Here is a 14,929-nt window from a genome sequence, read left to right as displayed (position 1 = left end):
TTGGCAATGCAGTTCATATATGTGTTCAGTAGCAGCAAAGTAGTTAAGAGATGCCAAGTTAAGGGTTTAGGTTTAGGGTTTATGATGATTCAGGAATCACCTTTGCCGTTACCACCAACATAAATACCTTGCCCATCTTGTCCAGCTCCAGCCTCCAGGAGCAGAGGAGCCTAAAAAAGTCTCCAAGCTTCCATCAGGCTGCTGTTATTCCAAATCCCTGAGCAACAAATATACCCCCAGTTCAGTTCAATTTGTAGCAGCTCTTGACTCTTTCCCTTTCTGCATTAGCATGCACCACAAAGGAAGTAGGAGCCACTGTTCTTCAGCTACAGTTCTGTTCCTGGATTGAGTCTTTTTTTTTTTCCCATTGCCTACATATAGTACTGGACAGAACAACACATCTGCACATGTAGTCTGAATCCCTGGCTGATGGAGCCAAGAGAGAATCCACACAGCGAGCTTTCCTTTATAAAAAGAACCACATCCAGACTTCCACAGACATCTCACTCATCCCCGTCAAGGCAAAGTGCTGAGTGCCTGAATCCATCCACCTGCATATTTATATAATACCAGGAGTAAGTTTTGTACTGGTGCAGTCTCCTGTCTGACTAGACAGAGAGATAACGAGGCCCTTTTGTGCCATGCAAAGCAGGGAGCAGCAGTACACTGCATCAGGCATTTGGCATCATAACAGGCATGACCACAGCTGCCTCTCATGCTCCAGCCTCTAGTCATGCCCCAGCTTCACATTCACACACACACACACACTGACACACACCACACCAAGTCATAACAAGACAAACAGAAGCACATTTAACGAGAAAGGCCGTGTGCTCCAGTTTAATTGAATACCATGCTTGTGCGCTCCTAGCACAATGTCACAGCAACTTCTCTATCCAGCCTCTCGACCCTAGTAACATTTCAGTGACCGGTATGGCCCACTCTATCCTCTCTTGTCATATCGGCTTCTTCACAAGTTCACATCCACATTAAGTCAAGGCCCAAGGTCCAGTACAAGTTACTGCCAAAAGGTTAACTTCCTTGATTCACCATGAAAATTTACCACTATGCCCATGTCCTTGAAGTAAAGCATACTGAGTAACTACAACTTATGGGCCACAGGTGACTGGTAAGATCACTCAGTCAAATAAATCAACACTAAGCACTGCTCACCAAAATATTCGGATTCAGCTCTGCTGCCTTTTCCATTTCTGTACTCCAGATTTATTACTCGGTCACAAAGATGGACCTATCTACGTCCAATTCAAAACAACCAGAATGATCGATAATAATATCTACATGGTTTCAGTCACATAGTCTAAATGGTTTAAAGTGGTGACCGGAAAAATTACTTCTCCGAATTCGATGACAATGTCTATCTGCCCGTTATATTTTCAACTATGGTGGATGATACATACTGTACAAAGTCTAAATTTCTCCACAAACAGAAGGACAAAAAAGGGCCCAGAGGTGCACAGAAGGGCCAAACTGAGGCATGCGATGCACACTAAGATGACCCTACAACAGCTTCAGAGTTCTTGCCATTGTTCATTGAATTTTCTTCAGATTTTCAACAGCCGTGGTCTTTTCTTGCTCAACCGGGAAGTATTTGATACCCACAAGGTCACCAACTTTGCTGATAACCTGCAAAGTTGGCATGAGGTTTAGTTCTATAACCTGCATAGCAATCAGTACAGCAGTGGAGTATGTTGCACCAAGCCAACTAGTTAGTAACACAGATAAGAGAACGTGTGTGTTTTACCTCCAATCCTTTTATGAGATCTTCCCTGGAGTGGGAAGCTGAGATACATATCCTAGCTCTCGCAAGTAGAAGTGGCGTGGCAGGAAATGCAACAGTAACAACAGCAACCTGTGGAATAGATCATATTAGTGAACTTACAAAATGAGGAACTTTTTTGAGACAAACTCTCGCTAAGAGATGTAAGCACTGTATGCTAGGCACATAACAGACGGTTTGTATGAGAACTCACAGCTTGCCTCAGGCACTCCCTTGAGAATGCAGGAATTTTAGCAGGATTGTAAAGCATGATAGGCATGACAGGTGAATCATTATCTCCAAGAACCTCAAAACCCATTTTCTGAAGCTCCGAGCGGAAGAAATTGCTGTTCTCTCGAATTTGAGCGAGCTTCTTGGCCCCTAATTAGAACAATTGTTACATTAAGACATTCAACAAGGCAGGAAGTATAAGAAACTGGTAAGGTGTAAGAATTTGGAATTCTTTATGTTGTACCTCTGTTAGTTCCATCTTCCCCAAGGATGACCTTTATAGCTGAAATGACCTGCTGGACTGCTGGAGGTGACATGGATGTTGCATAAATATGGGCTGGGCATGTATGCTTTAGATGGTGAATAATCTCCTAAAAAATGAACATTTGGTGGGTCAGATTTGTCAACTTCAAAATGTATTCAGTCAACAACAGCTAAGTGACTATACACGCTTACATTTGATGCTGCAATGTAACCTCCACATGATCCAAATGATTTTGTGAATGTACCCATCATAATGTCAACATCAGCTGGATCCACTCCGAGCAGCTCACAAACACCTCTCCCTGTTTTCCCAACAGCTCCAATACTGTGTGCTTCGTCTAGATATGTGTAGGCCTGTTCATATGTGAGGTATATTAGGCCCTGTTTGGAAGCAACCCAGTTTTTAAGAAACTGAGAATCTAATTTCTATAAACTGAGTCATAAACTGGTATGTTTGGAACCACCTCAATTTCTATAAACCAGTTTTTAAAAACTGGGTGCTTCCAAACAGGACCTTAGTCTACCCAATACAAAACTAGTAGTTTAAGTCACTAGTGAAAGCTGCAATGATATCTATGCCAGCCCACATCCCATACACAGGAAAATATTTATTGCCGTTATTAAGATGCACAGTGATCCTAATACGAAACACAAGTCATCACCACAAAAAAAAAACTCAAACCTTGTATTTCTTGCAGACAGAAATAACCTCAGGGAGTTTGCATAGCTCCCCCTCCATGCTATAAATTCCCTCGACAATTACAATGATCTTCTTCCATGGCCTGTGTGTGCGAGGCTGGCCTCCTGCAATCTGCTCTCTCAATACCTCTTCCAAGTGAGCAGGATCTAGGAGAAATGAAGGAAAGGCATTAGACTTTACAGTGCTCCACTGACCTCAGCACTTGCATAGTTAGTCAGTAGTCACTTACTGTTATGTTGAAAAACCCGAACAGTGGCCCCTGAACCCCTAGCTCCGTTGACTATAGAATTATGGTTCAGTGAATCACTAATAATCAGGCTTCCCTGCAATTATTACAGTAGCCTCAGCTGCAGAGCTCATGAAAAGAACAAAACAGAAAGTTTGAGCATATATCTTCACAACATAGAACATACCTTCCCAACCAGCGCTGGAATGATAGCAGAGTTTGTCACATAGCCCATGCCAAAAAGAATAGCTGCAGGCTTACCAACAAATCTTGCAACAAGCTCTTCGAGCTCTGTGTGCAACTTAGTATTGCCTAATATCAGATAAAACTCAATCAGTCTAACGAATTTTGATATATTACTGAAACCACTCAACCTACGTAAAACGTGACACAGTTTGATAAACATAAGCACCGACCTCCATCAACTCGAACACTGCACGTGCTAGCCGAATATTTCTTCAGTGACTCAATAACACGAGGGGTGCAGTACTCATCAGCCGCAGCAAAACCAAGGTAGTTATAGGAACCCAAGTTAAGGCATTTGGTTGTTGCTGTGGTACGACTGCATCAAAGATGCACCAGGTTAGATGTTGACATCCACGCTGAGACGATTGCTAAATTACTATAGGATGCAATGTAAGAGTAACACACTGGAGTGTCTTGTTGCAGTCATTTGAGTAGCGCTCAACCACATCGAACCAAGCATCTGGTGCACTAGCAATCGGCCGGCCAAAGCAGTCCTATCATGGAAATTGAGATTATAAGTCAACAAGGAAACCTAAATAGATATAGCATCAGTGGGTAAATGGTGAAACTGTAACCCTTCACATACCAAGCATTAGAACCTTTAGGTTTATATATATACATGGTTCATAGGTACCTAATATGAAAAGAGTTTTTACAATAATGGAACTCTGTAACCTGTTAATACTGAATAGCACGCTGCAAGTGCGATGAGGCAATCTTTCAGTTCCTGTGGAAATCACTTGAAAATCAAAAGCTTTCCTTTCTTTGATAGTCTACTTTATTTTCTCGATGATGAAAATTCCAGCTCAATAGTAGATGAAATATGCTCTTAAAAAATGTTGTGCTTCAGAAACAATTCAAGAGACCAATCTCTACCAAATTTTTTTCAGTTGGAACGGTTTTCTATATGGACATATGGTATAATATTTCGTTATGGTGTCATCTAATCATAAGGACCAGGGAGTAAAGGGAATAATGGCTCTCTATTGCTTGCTCGACCTAACAAATTAGAAAGGAATATGCAACGCGACGTTGTCAGTCGCCTCACCTGGATGCGGAGGTAGAGGCGTCGCGTGTAGAAATCCTCGAGTCCCAAGCAGATCGGCGCGTAGCCCTGCGGAGAAAGCAACGGCAAGGAGTCAGCCGGCGTGAGATGGAGCAGCGAGCGCGACGCATCCGGGGAGCGGGCAGCGCACCTTGAGGTTGCTGGGCTTGCGGGCGTCGAGGATCCTGCGGAAGAAGTCGCGGAGCTGGCCGAAGGCGAAGAGGAGGCCGTAGCTGAAGAGCGTGGTGAGCGCGGTCACGTACGGGAGCCTCACCATGGTCACTGCTCCAGTGCCCCGCTTCCCCGCTCCTTTCTTTTCCTTTTCCTTTTCCTTGGCCGACGACGGTGGTGGATGGAGGTGAGATGCCGCGGTGGCAGGGCCGGGCGGGGCGGGATTTGTAGCCCCCGCGAATTCACGCGGTGGCGGGCGGGCTGCTGCCGAGGAAGGGAGCGGCAGGCGGAGTGGAAGCGGTCGTTGATGGCGACGAAAGAGGAGAGAGGGGTGGTGACTAGTATATTTTCTTGTTAACGGATTAATCAATTCGAATCTGCCACCTCGATGGAATTGATGGAATTGGAATCGGGGCAGGGGTTTGAACGTGGACGACGAGGGAGGAAGATGGATCCCGTGCCAGTGCCGCCGCGGTGACCTCACCGGCGGAGCACGGCATCGGCATTCAGTTACTCCTTAGGAGTTGTTTAGTAGTGAAGTTTTTTCACAAGTTTAGAAAAATACTGCAGCATTTTTAAATACTGTAGTATTATATACATGATGATTTTTGATAAACTAGCTAAAACTCCGCCTATGTTGATTGGAAGACTTCCTTGAGTCGTTTCAACATAGCCGGTCCCAGGCCCGGTAAAGGAGGAGGGTTGTGTTAGGTCCGGCAAACCAACGTAAAAAACCAGCCAAATCTTATGGAGATGAAACCACAAAGAAAACCGTTGGGGCGTAACCCTCTTAGCGACGCGCCATATCGGAACCCGGGTATGGTGTTAAATGAGCAAGGGCCGGGTCGTCACCCCTCAAGTGACGCGCTGTCTCTTGATCTGGAGCCGGTGATAAGTGAGCAAGGATCGGGTCGTCGCATCCTTAGTGGCGCGCTACATCGGCGCCCGGGTGTAGTGAAAAATGAGCAAGGGTCTTTGCATCTTCCTCGGCGGGTGCGAAGGGTAAGGAAGCTAGTCGAGCCAACTAGGGTCCGTGTAGGCAGTTGGAACGTAGGTTCCTTAACAGGTAAGTTACGAGAAATAGTTGACGTTGCGGTGAGGAGACGGGTAAATATTTTATGCGTTCAAGAGACCAAGTGGAAGGGACAGAAGGCGAAGGAAGTGGAAGGTACAGGTTTCAAGTTGTGGTACACGGGGACTGCAACAAATAAGAATGGAGTAGGCGTCTTGATCGACAAGAGCCTCAAAGATGGGGTAGTAGATGTTAAGAGGGTAGGAGATAGAATCATCCTAGTCAAGCTGGTCATTGGAGACTTGGTTCTCAATGTTATCAGCGCGTATGCTCCTCAAGTAGGCCTTAATGAGAACTCAAAGAGAGAGTTCTGGGAAGGCCTGGAGGACATGGTTAGTAGTGTGCCAGTTGGCGAGAAGCTCTTCATAGGAGGAGATCTCAATGGCCATGTGGGTACATCTAGCACCAGTTTCGAGGGTGTACATGGAGGCTTCGGCTTTGGGACTAGGAATCAAGAAGGAGAGGAAATCCTGAACTTTGCCCTAGCCTATGACATGTTTATAGCAAACACTTTCTTTAAGAAGAGGCAATCCCACCTGGTGACCTTCAGTAGTGGCCAACACACTAGCCAGATTGATTTCGTCCTCTTGAGAAAAGAGGACAGGCATGCCTGCTTAGATTGCAAGGTTATACCTGGAGAGTGTGTGGTAACCCAACATAAGCTTGTCGTTGCTGACTTCCGTTTTAAGATTCGTTTACAACGAAATAAGCATAACAAGGTCACTAGAACAAAGTGGTGGAAGCTTAAAGGGGATGTGGCCCAAACTTTCAAGAAGAGAGTTATCGAGGAGGGCCCTTGGGCAGGAGAGGAAGACGCAAATATCATGTGGAGGAAGATGGCGACATGCATCCGAAAGATAGCTTCAGAAGAGTTTGGGTTGAGTCAAGGGAACAGAAGGGAAGTTAAAGACACTTGGTGGTGGAACGAAGATGTCCAAAAGGCTATCAAGGAGAAGAAAGATTGCTACAAACGCTTACATCATGACAAGTGTGCAGAAAACATAGAGAAGTACAGGATAGCGAAGAAGTCTGCAAAGCGAGCGGTTAGTAGAGCCCGGGGTCAAGCCTATGACGACCTTTATCAACGGCTGGACACAAAGCAGGGAGAAAAGGATATCTATAGGATGGCCAAGATTCGTGAAAGGAAGACAAGGGATGTCAACCAAGTCAAATGCATCAAGGATGAAGCAAACCAACTATTAGTGAAGAGTGAAGAGATCAAGAACAGATGGAAGGAGTACTTCAACAAATTGTTCAATGGAGGGAATGAGAGTGCTACAATAGAATTGGACGAACCATTCGATGACAACAACAGGGGTTTTGTACGAAGGATACAAGAATATGAAGTTAAGGAGGCGCTAAAAAGGATGAAGGTAGGAAAGGCGATGGGCCCTGATGGTATCCCTATCGAGGTATGGAGATGTCTTGGAGACATAGCGATAGTATGGCTGACTAAGCTTTTCAACACCATCTTTCGGGCAAACAGAATGCCCGACGAGTGGCGGCGGAGTACATTAGTACCAATCTTCAAGAACAAAGGAGATGTTCAAAGTTGTACTAATTACCGTGGAATTAAGCTCATGAGCCATACAATGAAGCTATGGGAGAGAGTCATTGAACACCGCCTGCGAAAGATGACGAGCGTGACCCAAAATCAGTTTGGTTTCATGCCCGGGAGATCAACTATGGAGGCCATTTTCTTACTAAGACAACTTATGGAGAGATTCAGAGAACAAAAGAAAGACCTGCATATGGTCTTCATAGACTTGGAGAAGGCTTATGACAAAGTACCTAGGAGTGTAATGTGGTGGGCCTTGGAAAAACACAAAGTAGCAACAAAGTACATTAATCTTATTAAAGATATGTACACTAATGTTGTGACAAGTGTCCGAACAAGTGATGGAGACACCGATGACTTTCCAATTAACATAGGACTACATCAAGGGTCGGCTTTGAGCCCTTATCTTTTCGCTTTGGTGATAGATGAGGTCACAAGGGACATACAAGGAGTTTTACCGTGGTGTATGCTTTTTGCCGATGATGTGGTACTTATTGAGGAGAGTAGGAGTGGTGTTTCTCAAAAGTTGGAATTGTGGAGGCAGACGCTGGAAGCAAAAGGTTTTAGGCTTAGTAGGTCTAAAACAGAGTATATGAAGTGTGATTTCAGTGCCATGGGGTATGAGGATGGCGATGTTTGTCTTGATGGGCAAGTGGTACCCAAGAAAGACACTTTTCGTTACTTAGGATCAATGCTTCAAAAGGAGGGAGACATCGATGAGGATGTCAGTCATAGAATTAAAGCCGGATGGTTGAAGTGGCGACAAGCTGCGGGTGTCTTATGCGACCACCGGGTGCCACGCAAACTAAAAGGCAAATTCTACAGGACAGCAATCCGGCCGGCTATGTTGTATGGAGCAGAATGTTGGCCCACTAAAAGACGACATGTCCAACAACTAAGTGTGGCAGAGATGCGTATGTTGCGCTGGATATGTGGCCACACAAGGAGAGATCGAGTCCGGAATGATGATATACGAGAGAGAGTAGGAGTGGCGCCAATTGAGGAGAAGCTTATGCAACATCGCTTGAGATGGTTTGGACATATCCAACGAAGACCTGAAGAGGCACCAGTGCATATCGGAATAATTAGGCGTCCCGAAAATGTGAAGAGAGGTAGAGGTCGACCAACTTTGACGTGGACAGAGGCTGTGAAGAGAGACCTGAAGGAGTGGAATATTGACAAAGAGCTCGCCGCAGATAGGAAGGGGTGGAAGTGTGCAATTCACGTGCCAGAACCCTGATTGATAGTTTCGCTTTTCCTCCTTAATCGTTTGACCTTTTCTTGTGTCCATTTTAGATCTTGCTGGTCCTTGTGGGTTTTATCTCTTTTATGTGTTTCCCCGTTTCGTTGTTTTCGGTTCTCCTTTGCCTTTGTTTCCCTTTTCTGTTCTTTGGGGGTTGAGCTCTGAGGTTTTCATACGGGGTTTCATCTCTAGCCTACCCCAACGTGCTTGGGACAAAAAGGCTTTGTTGTTGTTGTTGTTGTTGTTGTAGCTAAAATCTCTATTTTCAAAACTGAAGTATTATAAATATTGTAGTTGTTTTAAGGTATTCTAAACTTAGGCTATGTTTGGTTTCTTTATCCACCTGATTAAACTTTAGTAACTAAGGTTTAGTTATTAAAATACGTTTGGTTTCAGTGACTAAAATCGACTAAAAATTATTAATTACTGCGAAGAAATGACTGTATTACTCCTATTAATTAATAAATGTCTCCTGCACTAAGAAAGATGAGAGAGCAAATGAGGTAAAAATCATACTTTAGTCCCTTTTAGTCAAACCCTTGATGACTAAAGAATTTATGTTTAGTCACTCCACTTTAGTAATCATGCTTGCTTCTTTAGAGATTAAAAGTGACTAAAGTTTAGTCACTATACTTTAATCACCCTAAACCAAACAGGGACTTAGGTCAGGACCTCAGTTTTCAAAACGGCAGTTTTTAAACTGTGGTATTGTCATGACTAAAATATATTGTAATATTTTAAAAACCGTGGTTTTTAAAAAACTTTGTTTCTAAACAGGATCTCACTTTGTTTTGACTAGATTTACTAAAACCAGTACAAATGTTTCTATCTTGGCGTGGAGGCCCATAGACATGTTTCAAAAAAAAAAAACAAAGCTACACTTAATTTCAACGCAGTCGCCATTTATGTCTTTTGTGGCCGTATGAAAGCAACAAAATTGACTCATCATGAAAACAACAAAATTGACTCGTCTTCCTAAACCCTACCTTGGCGGTGTTTTGCTGTCATGTGTAACCGCACCTTGTTTTCGAAGAGACAATCGTAGATATTCTGTTGTAACATAGACATTTTTTTGTACTTAATTGAACAGTATAGCTCCTACCTCTACTGCTCTACATTCAAGAATATATATATCGCTTTTATCTTTGAGACTTTACCTCGTAAGGATTTTTTGTCCAAAAGCACACCCCTCGCGAGTTTTAATTCCAAAGAAAATCCATGCATGCTTAAGTTAATCCGTACTCTTAGCAACGTGTCGAAGTCGGGTAATATGCCATGTATGCAATAAAACATCTTACGGGTACTTTGGGAACCTCAAATCCCCTTTGGATTGAAGGAGATTAAGGAGGAAATGAACTAATTTCCTCTCCAATCCCCTTCAATCCCGAAGGGGATTTGAGTTTCCAAACTAACCCTTACGGGGCGTTTGGATCCCTTCATTTTAGAGGAATTAGAATTCACTCAATAAAGTAACTTATTTAGTTTGGAATTTGACATTCCACCACTTTCTAAAGTTCAGATATAAGCCTATCTCAAATTCATGGGTAGAGGGTGGGAAATGATTTTATACATTACTAGAATTGGTTTCTAATCTATAACTTACATGATATTCTTCGTCTCACTCCCATATAGTAAAAATGTAGCACATAAATATCTTCGACATCTTGCAAATAATAGTATACAAATATATTTTGCATAAAACCGAATTAGCTTAATTGATATATGCCTAAATTACTATTGTTAGAATGGAATTCAATTCCAATGATCCAAACGAGGCGTAGTAATCCAAATAATTCATACATGGAGGTGAATTTGCAAATTTATGAAATATATATATATATATCATCAAGAAGAGTAAATCCACTTTTTAAGTTTGACTGGATTTATTATAAAAAACTACTATAAGTATTTATATATCCAGTAGATTTTTTATGCAAATATATTTCATGGAGTATATGGTGCATCACAAACATTAGGCCCCTTTGGCAGGGCTCTCTCGGTGGCTTCTTTTCTGACTCTTCGTGAAGTCGTACCAAACGGTCTTAAAAAAACGGCTCCTCACTCAGAGCCATCAAAGAGCCAGAGCCGTTTTGCTATTGGATCCTCACATGACAAAGAAGAGCCATCAAACAAGCTCCTCAAATGACAAAGGAGAGCCATCAAACAAGCTTTTACCGGCTCCTTCTATCCGGCACACAATAATGTTTCACGAAATTACAGTCTTTGTCACTGTCTCCTCGTGAGAAGCTGTTTTGCCAAATGAATTGCAAAACGGCTCTTGCTCCTCTAGAGAAGCCAAGAAGCCAGAGGAGCTAGAGCCGAAGCCGTTTTGAGAATAGTATGAGCCTTGCCAAAGGGGGCCTTAGGCCCTGTTTGTTTCGGCTTTTCGCAGCTTCTGGCCACCAAAAGCTGCTGCGGACTGCCAAACACTTAGCTTTTCAGCCAGCTTTGAGAGCACCTAGAGGGGGGGGGGGTGAATAGGTGATCCTGTAAAAGTTCAAAACTTAAGCCACAAAAACTTGTTAAGGGTTAGCACAAGTATGGCCAAGTGGCTAGAGAGAACTCAAAACACGATAACCACAAGAAAGCAATCACAGAGTTGACACGGTGGTTATCCCGTGGTTCGGCCAAGTACAAAACTTGCCTACTCCACGTTGTGGCGTCCCAACGGACGAGAGTTGCACTCAACTCCTCTCAAGTGATCCAATGATCAACTTGAATACCACGGTGTTTTTCTTTCCTTTGATCTTTTCCCGTTTGCGAGGAATCTCCACAACTTGGAGTCTCTCGCCCTTACAATTGAGTTCACAAAGAAATACGGAGTAAGGTGGGAATGAGCAACGCACACAAGACTCGAAAATCAGAGCAACAATACGCACACAAGTCGCAACAAGAGCTCGCAACGCAACACAAAGAGTTCACAACTCCACAAGAGCTCTATATGCTATCACAATGAAACGAATGCGTGAGATTGGTGTCTTGGTGCTTAGAAGAGTTGTAGGAATGCTTGGTTTTCTCCTCCATGCGCCAAGGGGTCCCTTTTATAGCCCCAAGGCAGCTAGGAGCCATTGGGAACAAATCTGGAAGGCCATCTTTGCCTTCTGTCTCGTGGCGCACCGGACAGTCCGGTGCACATCGGACACTGTCCGGTGCCCGATTTGTTTCCATAAAAAGCGAAGCCGACCGTTGCCGACCGTTGCAGATCTGGCGCACCGGACAGTCCGGTGCACACCGGACAGTCCGGTGCTTCCTTCCGACCGTTGGCTCGGCCACGTGTCGCGCGCCGATCGCGCGGCCGACCGTTGGCCCGGCCGACCGTTGGCTCACCGGACAGTCCGGTGCACACCGGACAGTCCGGTGAATTTTAGCCGAAGTCGCCGGAGAAAAACCCGAGAGCGGCCTCTTCGGCCGAGGCAGCCTGGCGCACCGGACACTGTCCGGTGCACCACCGGACAGTCCGGTGCCCCAGACCGAAGCAGCCCCTTGGCTGCACACAGCCAAGTCTTCTCTTCTTCTTCTTCTTTCTGTTTCTAACACTTAGACAAATATATTAGTACACAAAACCAATGTACTAAGGCTTAGAAACATACCTTAACTTGTGATTTGCACTTTGATCATCCTTGGGCATATTTTCACATTTAAGCACTTGTGTTTGCATTCAATCACCAAAATACTTAGAGATGGCCCAAAGGCACATTTCCCTTTCAATCTCCCCCTTTTTGGTGATTTATGCCAACACAACATAAAGCAACTAGAACAAGTGCAAAATCACTTCAAATAAAAACTAACTTTGAGTTTTATTCAATTTTGTCATATATGGATCATCCTTTGCCACCACTTGGTTTGTTTTTGCAAATCAACTCAAATCTCTATCTCTAAGTCAAACACACATGTTGAAGCATAAAGAGAGTCATTCCAAAAGAGATTGATCAAAGATTTCAAAAACTCCCCCTATTTCCCATAATCAATACTTCTCCCCACAAGAAGCCAACTTTTGACAATAGAGACAATAAAAGCTTTTGACACAACAAAAACTCTATTCTACTATTTTCAAAATCTCTCAAGTGGTAGCTGATCCATTTAATTGCTTTGGCCTTTATTTTCTCCCCCTTTGGCATCAAGCACCAAAACGGGATCAATCTTGGCCTTTTAACCCCATTGCCTCACCAAAGTCTTCAATTAAGAGCAAATGGCAATAAGATTTCATGAGATGAACTTGGAATTAGTTACCCTCTTATCGGAGTGCAGTGGAAGTCTTTCATGGTCCAAGTCCACCTTTTCCCTTTCAATCCTCCTTCGAGGCTAAATTACCAAACTCAAGCACATGGTTAGTCTCAAAGGGTCAAGTTGTAACACATCTCCCCCTAAACATGTGCATCACTTTGCAACAGACTTGTGAGGTCCAGGGAGTGTTGGTACAACTTGAGCACCACAATAAGCAACAAAATGCAGAATGAACCTGATCAAATGCATAAACACATGTATGCTACAATTCAATCCAAGTTCCGCGAATCTAAGACATTTAGCTCACTACGCAGCCTGCAAAAGGTCTTCTCATCTAGAGGCTTGGTAAAGATATCGGCTAGCTGGTTCTCGGTGCTAACATGAAACACTTCGATATCTCCCTTTTGCTGGTGGTCTCTCAAAAAGTGATGCCGGATGTCTATGTGCTTTGTGCGGCTGTGCTCAACAGGATTCTCCGCCATGCGGATAGCACTCTCATTGTCACATAGGAGTGGGACTTTGCTCAGATTGTAGCCAAAGTCCCTGAGGGTTTGCCTCATCCAAAGTAGTTGCGCGCAACACTGTCCTGCGGCAACATACTCGGTCTCAGCGGTGGATAGGGCAACAGATGTTTGTTTCTTAGAGTTCCATGACACCAGGGACCTTCCTAAGAATTGGCACGTCCCCGATGTACTCTTCCTATCGACCTTACATCCAGCATAGTCGGAGTCTGAGTATCCAACTAAGTCAAAGGTAGACCCCTTTGGATACCAGAGCCCGAAGCAAGGCGTAGCGACCAAATATCTAAGAATTCGCTTCACCGCCACTAAGTGACACTCCTTAGGATCGGATTGAAATCTAGCACACATGCATACGCTAAGCATAATATCCGGTCTACTAGCACATAAGTAAAGCAAAGAACCTATCATTGACCGGTATGCTTTTTGATCAACGGACTTACCTCCTTTGTTGAGGTCGGTGTGTCCGTCGGTCCCCATCGGAGTCTTTGCGGGCTTGGCGTCCTTCATCCCAAACCGCTTTAGCAGATCTTGCGTGTACTTCGTTTGGGAGATGAAGGTGCCGTCCTTGAGTTGCTTCACTTGGAACCCAAGGAAGTAGTTCAACTCGCCCATCATCGACATCTCGAATTTCTGCGTCATCACCCTGCTAAACTCTTCACAAGACTTTTGGTTAGTAGAACCAAATATTATGTCATCGACATAAATTTGACACACAAACAAATCACCATCACATGTCTTTGTAAAAAGAGTTGGATCGGCCTTCCCAACCTTGAAAGCATTAGCAAGTAAAAAGTTTCTAAGGCATTCATACCATGCTCTTGGGGCTTGCTTAAGTCCATAGAGCGCCTTAGAGAGCTTACACACATGGTCGGGGAACCGTTCATCCTCAAAGCCAGGGGGTTGCTCCACGTACACCTCCTCCTTGATTGGCCCATTGAGGAAAGCGCTCTTCACATCCATTTGGAACAACCTGAAAGAATGGTGAGCGGCATATGCTAGCAAGATTCGAATTGACTCTAGCCTAGCCACAGGAGCAAAGGTCTCCTCGAAATCCAAACCTGCGACTTGGGCATAACCTTTTGCCACAAGTCGAGCCTTGTTCCTCGTCACCACCCCGTGCTCGTCCTGTTTGTTGCGGAACACCCACTTGGTTCCCACAACATTTTGCTTCGGACGAGGCACCAGTGTCCAAACTTCATTGCGCTTGAAGTTGTTTAACTCCTCTTGCATGGCCAACACCCAGTCCGGATCTAGCAAGGCCTCTTCTACCCTGAAAGGCTCAATAGAAGAGACAAAGGAGTAATGCTCACAAAAATTAACTAATCGAGATCGAGTAGTTACTCCCTTGCTAATGTCACCCAGAATTTGGTCGACGGGATGATCCCTTTGAATCATCGCTCGAACTTGGGTTGGAGGTGCCGGTTGCGCTTCTTCCTCCATCACGTTATCATCTTGTGCTCCCCCTTGATCACACGCCTTCTTTTGATGAACCTGTTCATCGTCTTGAGTCGGGGGATGCACCATAATTGAGGAAGAGGGTTGATCTTGATCATCTTGTTCCTGTGGCCGTACTTCTCCAATCGCCATGGTCCGTATAGCGGCCGTCGGAACATCTTCTTCATCTACATCATCACAATCAACAACTTGCTCT

At 44.3% G+C, this 14,929-nt stretch overlaps 1 protein-coding gene across 1 annotated transcript; it reads right to left on the bottom strand.

Moving 5' to 3' along the window:
* Positions 1-1,178: 1,178 nt before the first annotated feature.
* Positions 1,179-5,156, bottom strand: LOC732780 (long chain base biosynthesis protein 2d). The gene is made up of 12 exons (NM_001308503.1): positions 4,641-5,156; positions 4,493-4,558; positions 3,850-3,938; positions 3,615-3,760; positions 3,386-3,510; positions 3,202-3,295; positions 2,955-3,118; positions 2,465-2,626; positions 2,253-2,379; positions 1,992-2,158; positions 1,763-1,870; positions 1,179-1,644 (listed from the first exon to the last, which is right to left on the bottom strand). Exons 1-12 carry the CDS (start codon positions 4,764-4,766, stop codon positions 1,549-1,551), a joined length of 1,470 nt encoding a protein of 489 aa, NP_001295432.1. The 5' UTR covers positions 4,767-5,156; the 3' UTR covers positions 1,179-1,548.
* Positions 5,157-14,929: the final 9,773 nt, after the last annotated feature.

The sequence above is a fragment of the Zea mays genome, chromosome 8, assembly GCF_902167145.1.
Source record: "Zea mays cultivar B73 chromosome 8, Zm-B73-REFERENCE-NAM-5.0, whole genome shotgun sequence".
Classification (NCBI taxonomy): Eukaryota; Viridiplantae; Streptophyta; class Magnoliopsida; order Poales; family Poaceae; genus Zea; species Zea mays.
This window is presented reverse-complemented; position numbering and strand designations above follow the sequence as displayed.

Bases quoted from the DNA above. Each gene is read 5' to 3' on its own strand.
- LOC732780 (NM_001308503.1), bottom strand. From the start codon at position 4,766: ATGGTGAGGCTCCCGTACGTGACCGCGCTCACCACGCTCTTCAGCTAC. The intron at 4,559-4,640 runs GTGCGCTGCCCG...CTTTCTCCGCAG, and splicing joins GCAAGCCCAGCAACCTCAAG to GGCTACGCGCCGATCTGCTT. The intron at 3,939-4,492 runs GTGAGGCGACTG...TTTCCATGATAG, and splicing joins GCCTCTACCTCCGCATCCAG to GACTGCTTTGGCCGGCCGAT.